This window comes from Corythoichthys intestinalis, chromosome 13 (genome assembly GCF_030265065.1).
Source record: "Corythoichthys intestinalis isolate RoL2023-P3 chromosome 13, ASM3026506v1, whole genome shotgun sequence".
Lineage (NCBI taxonomy): Eukaryota > Metazoa > Chordata > Actinopteri > Syngnathiformes > Syngnathidae > Corythoichthys > Corythoichthys intestinalis.
This window is the reverse complement of record NC_080407.1, coordinates 6,870,607-6,876,787: the sequence shown is the minus strand read 5'-3', so window position 1 is coordinate 6,876,787 and position 6,181 is coordinate 6,870,607. Positions and strand designations below refer to the sequence as shown.

The following is a 6,181-nucleotide window of genomic DNA, read 5'->3' as shown; positions in this document are numbered from 1 at the left end:
TTTATGCATATTATTCTTTTATACATTTTTTAAAAACGTTTTCCTAACCCTATATACGAGAGGTGCCGGATCTACCCAAATAAGTCCCGGAACACAAAGAGGCCAAAATCAAGAGGTGCGGGATCTTTTTCCGGCAGGATCCGGCACAAATTAACCCGATTGGAACTAAAGGATTAGTACCGCTTCCACACCAACTGTCCTCATTCCACTGCTGCAACCCTATTTTAATATTTGAGGGCATTGCTCAAGCTCAATTCCCATACAAAGTCATTCATTTCAGCATCAGCGAGGGTTTTAAACTTTATTCGGATCATGACATTTCAAATGGATTCTGTTAGAGCACCAAATTCACAGTGACGCGACTTTTTAAAAGAGAACTTTACATGTATCGAGTAGGCTTAAAATTGCACATACTGACCATTTGCCAATGCGTTAATTTGTCTCGTCGACAAGAGTATTGGGGGCGGGTCGATTTAAGAGTGACCAAGCTATTAGGCAAACGCAAAAAAAGTGTGCCGCTTTAAAACGTAAAATACTATGCGGGATGGTGTAGAGTTCTTCCAGTAAATAATATACATGCTCCATCCTTTGCACAGAAGTCTTTAAAAATTTAATAACACGTGTAATATACAGTACCGGGTTTATAGTTTTAAATTTAAGCAAATCATGATTTGGCAAAATGTTTCCAACTGCTGATGGGTTGACTTGATAAGCAAAACTAGGCAACATGTCAACTCCAGAATGGCAATTTGGGGAAAATCCATACTTTCAGTATTTAGCATAATTTCACACTTAGTGCAAAAACATATTTTGTAAAAAGAACAAAAAATGAGGCAAAAGAAGGCATCCCATAGTTTTGGCAGAGCAGGAAAGACTCATTTGATGATCCAAGTCTGTTATTTCAAGCGCTCGATGAGTTCCTGTGTGAGCCCCAGGTTGAGCAGCTGCGTGGTGGGCAGAGAGGCGATGTGGGGGAAGGCCTGGAGGAGCCTCTCCCAGCATCTCTCCAGCAAGGTCGGCACGGCTAGCCAGATCTTGAAGAGAGAACCGGTCCTCTTGTTCTCCTGGATGTTCACCACACCGCCGTGGATGTACATGCAGCCCGTCTGCCGAGAAGGTCAAAAACACAAAAGCATAGCCTGTCTTGTGGATAGAGTTGTGCCATCTTAGGCACCCCACGATTCGATTACGATTCAGGGTGGTAGGATTCGATTTTTGAACGATAACGGTTATCGTGATTATTACTTAATCATGGTTTTACACATTCTGCATATGAAATACACGTTAGCTAATTAGCTTAGCGCTCGGCGCTAACTATTAACATCTCAAAAACAACAACAATAAAGGCTAAACAGTACAAGAGGGTTTGTGTACTCACCTTTTATAGACGCACGCAAGTCTTAGCAACACACTCAGGACAATTTTCAATTGAAATGCCTTAAAACTACTGCTGGACATCTGAAAGACAAGGTGCAACGAACTATCTTCCCCTCTCGCTCTTAAAAAATAACTTGCGCACAAAAGCACGACCGCCGCGTCGCGCTTCTGTGTCTGCCTGTCTCATACAGAAATTTATTTTCCAGTCTTTTAAAAAGGAGTAAATCTCTCTCCCAGTAACCAGGAGCATCCATCATAACGTGCGTGCGTCCGTTAACGGTGTCCTTGCAGCAAACGTGTCTTGAATTTCATTCCGCTACAAGCGGCTGTCATAAAATTATGAGGGAAAATCGTTTTTGAACTTTTATGAATCGTAATCGAATCGCGACGCACGTAATAGTCGATTTTTTTTGGAACTGCTCTTCTTGTGTACAGCAGCTACTTCTCATGTTCTTTGTTTAAATGTCTCAACAGAGAAGCAGGGGACCTACCGGCGTAACGGCAGCGCAGTGGAAGTAGGCGGGCTCAGGCATCATAGCGGGCAACCTACTCCACTGCAATGTCTGCAGGTTGATCTTCCACAGGTCAGCCAGTATCAACTCACCGTTGTAGCCACCACAAATAAATACATCTAGAAAAGAGTGAAATAATCTCATAAAGTTGGCTCAAATTGATAGCAACATCTTTTTAAGTACATACCGTTTCGTATTTGAACACAACTGTGACATCTCCTAGGAGCGGGAAACCCTGTCGGAATCACATATGGTGAAAATACAAAATGTCTTCAATGAAATAAGGCTACAGTAGGATGCAAACCTATTTTGTCATGAGGTTTTGTAGCAATCTCCTCCCAGGAATTAGTCTCCAGGTTGTACGCGTGAATCTGTTGCAAAAAAATGTATTACGCACAACAGCTTAATTGACTTTGAATGTTTTTTTCAGTACCTTGTCCAGAGGGTAAGATGTCCAGGAGGTCCCTCCTCCTAGTATGTAGATCCTCTGTCCGTCCTGTGCTATTTCATGCCTGTACCTGTGACAACATGTCAATTGTTTCATAATGCTGACAACACTTATAGCTTGGTTAGTTCTTAAATTCTATTTGGTACCGTACCGTTCCTTGGGTAGGTCATCAGGAGGGTTGTTGGGCTTTAGGTGGTTCCACTCCCTGGTGGTCAGGTCTAGCCTGTGCAGGTCTGTACTGTACAGGTACCCCGTTGTACCCCCAAACACGTAGAGAAAGCCATTTATGATGACCATCGCCTTGATAAGTGATAACAAACTGTTAAATTCATTCACCTTGCTCGTGAAGTGCTAATTGCGGAGGATGGAAGTACCTGTCCGTAGATTCTGTTGGGCTTCTTCCCGCGACAATTGAGAAGCGACCACCGCTTGTATTTGACATTGCAAACGTGGACGTCATTCCCGTTGTTCTCACCAAAGGGGATCCCGGTGCCGCCAAACACCAGCAAATTGTTACCATGCAACACGGCTGCAGTGAGGAAATGGGGCAGAACATTTATGTTTGAAAGTGACACAATGGAACTAAAACAATTCTTCAAAAAGTATACAATCACCAGTCTCGGACGAGCACTCACTCAGACATTTTATCATGTATAACAAACTCAGATAAAAAGCTTGAAAAAATAATGAATTAGTTCAAAAGTTCAACTCTTTAGCATTCAGAAACACTAAACAATGAGGGAATTTTGATGTCTTCTTCAGGCAGTCATCTTTGTAAGTCTCACTGGAACAGCACCAAACAAAAGCTCCAGCATCATCACCTTGTTCAATTCTTGACTCTTGACACCTTGTCCAATGCAGATTCTTGACTCTTGACAAGGTGATGATGCTGGAGCTTTTGTTTGGTGCTGTTCCAGTGAGATTTACAAAGATGAATAACTGAAGAAGACATCAAATTCCCTTAGTCCTTGATGATATGGGGCTGCATGTCAGGCAAAGGCACTGGGGAGATGGCTTTCATTAACTCTTCGATAAATGCACACGTTTACATTGAAATTTTAGACAGCTTTCTTATCCCTTCAATTGAAATTAGTGTTTCTGAATGAACACGCTGCACCCCCTCTGGAATTTATGACAGCTTGCAGTCACTTGGGCATGGACTTGATGACTAGTCTCCATCAATTTGGTGCCAACTAGGGGTGCACGATATCCATTTTTTGAAACCGATATCGATCATTTCCTGCTCCTCAAAGCCGATATCGATAACAGATAATATATATTTTTTAAAATGTATAACCCGAGTTTAAACCTGGAGGTTTAAAAAAAAAAAAATTGTGGTGGATTAAACATAGATTTGCCTTTGATCTCACCTGATTTTTCATAATGACCTGAACAAAACAGTGTGTTTCACTTCTGCACTGCCCGGCAGCCAGCTAAAAATGAATGCACTTCCATAAACCACAAGGCTTGGTCTTTTCTTCCTTTTATGGGAAGACACTCGTCTTAATAATGTGAAAGTACAACAGCAAAATACACATACTCAATACTCAATATACAACAAACTGCACAATACACTTATATACACAACCATTATATGTATGGCATAGCACACTAGCTTGAGCTACTAAAGCATTGGCTGGCTTCTATAACACAACAACTTATTAAGTTCTGTACATATGACCCTTCACCACAGAAGTAAACATATGGTGCACATCCATATGTTATAGTAAACATAAAATACTTAGACATATTTCCGAGGCGGAAACGTAACAGAAAGCATTCACGATTGTCAATGCGACCGCTAGACACCGCAATGTGTATGTGAATGAGCTTGTAATGTGAACAAAACTACTGTGACAAAAAATAGATGCAATGAATTATTCTGATCAGCAGGTGGAACAAATGCCCCGCAAATGTCAACTGCTTTCCTATACTAGTGTGTAAACTGTAAAGCCAGCACAATACATATTATCGGTCCTATTGATAATGTTATTGGATTTATCAGGATGACGTCATAATTCCTATTATCGGACCGATAATTATTGGACCAATAATTATCGTGCACCAGTACTGCCAACTCTCTTCTATTGCAGTTGCGAGATTATCCTTGCAGGTCGGAGCCTTGCTGTTGACCATTTTTTTCCGTTTCCACCACAGGTTATTTGGGCTATTTGCAGGCCATGACATTGACTGGATGGGTCTTTCTCCAAGGAATGCTTTAATAGTTTTAGCTCTGTGGCATGATGCATTGTCATCTTGGAAAATGACATATTTTCAATTGAAGGGATAAGAAAGCTGTCCAAAATTTCAATGTAAACTTGTGCATTTATTGAAGATTTGATCACAGCCATCTCCCCAGTGCCTTTGCCTGACATGCAGCCCCATATCATCAAGGACTGAGGGAATTTTGATGTCTTCTTCAGGCAGTCTTCTTTGGAAGTCTCACTGGAACAGCACCAAACAAAAGTTCCAGCATCATCACCTTGTCCAATGCAGATTCTTGACTCTTGACAAGGTGATGATGCTGTAACTTTTGTTTGGTGCTGTTCCAGTGAGATTTACAAAGATGACTGCCTGAAGAAGACATCAAAATTCCCTCAGTGTTTAGTGTTTCTGAATGCTTAAGAGTTGCACTGTTGAAGTAATTTATTATTTTTTCAAGCTTTTTATCTGAGTTTGTTCTATATGATAAAATGTCTGAGTGAGTGCTCGTCCGAGACTGGTGATTCCATACTTTTTGCTAGGGGTTGTAATTGCTTTAAATGTGATCTTTTTTGTGTGTTTATCTTACCTGACATGGAGGCAAGCTCTGTGGGCACAAAGCCCTCTGTTTGAATCTGCTGCCATCGACCCGTTGCAAAGTGGTACCTCCAAAGCTCTCGGAACAGTGGATAGTCTTCGTTCTCAGAGCCACCTGACTCGTCGTAATCTGGGTTGTAGCCCCCAAAGACATAGAGGTTTGTGTTGTCAGCAACACAGCGGTGGCCACTGCGGGCGGGGGGCGTACGGTGACCTAGAGAGAAAATAAATGTACAGATTGATGAAATACAATTATGATGGAAGGAGAAGGATGCGGTTTTGTTTACACTGGAAGGGGTGGGCAAGATCAGGTGTCTTAAATAAAGTGTCGAGCGGTCATCAACTTGCCAAATTAACTACCTTAACAGCCCAATGACAAGTAATTCACTGCAGAGTTAATGTCATGTGTATTTGGGGTGTCAAAAATAAAACTCATTCACTGCACCGGTAAATAGTACGGGGTAAATAGTACTCCCATAGCGGTGATCTGCTTTCCCACCCACTGTTTTCTTTGTACAACCATTGACAGCAGTGTTCGTTAGCATGCGTGCTAATGTTGTTGATCGATCTGCAGGCGTCTGCTTACCGTGAAGCGGCCTGCCTGTCAGCTTCTCGAATTTATTCAACTGTTCCGGACGGCGATCGCCTTGGGCGTCCGTCATCTTGTCCCAGATTGAACGAGGCCTCGTTCATAGCATCACACTGACGAAAAACAGCTACTCCTGAAGTGCCCGAGAGACATGATGGGTTAACGATAGCAGCGGTGGGTTTAAAGCCATACACTCATTTGACGCGAAGGTCTCGGCCAATCACAGGTTGTGTTCTTGCAATGTTGCGTCACTGGAGGTGCGGGGATAATAGCTTTCAAAACAAGTTATTTATGCGTTAACTCAAGTTGTCCAACTGGAAATTTCGTCCTTACTAGTAGAACAATACTATTAACTTACTATCAGTGCTACTTTTGATCTAATTCCCAGCAATTACACTACTTTTGCACCAATAACACAAATGTTAATTTGTTGAATGGTCATGAAAATTCTTTTTT

At 41.8% G+C, this 6,181-nt stretch overlaps 1 protein-coding gene across 1 annotated transcript; it reads right to left on the bottom strand.

Annotated features, from left to right (window-relative positions):
- Positions 1-99: 99 nt before the first annotated feature.
- Positions 100-5,932, bottom strand: klhdc10 (kelch domain containing 10). The gene is made up of 9 exons (XM_057855565.1): positions 5,723-5,932; positions 5,129-5,350; positions 2,712-2,866; positions 2,489-2,637; positions 2,323-2,407; positions 2,194-2,260; positions 2,077-2,124; positions 1,869-2,008; positions 100-1,106 (listed from the first exon to the last, which is right to left on the bottom strand). The coding sequence occupies exons 1-9, from the start codon at positions 5,796-5,798 to the stop codon at positions 897-899; spliced, it is 1,152 nt and encodes a 383-aa protein (XP_057711548.1). The 5' UTR covers positions 5,799-5,932; the 3' UTR covers positions 100-896.
- Between the last annotated feature and the right edge of the window lie 249 nt (positions 5,933-6,181).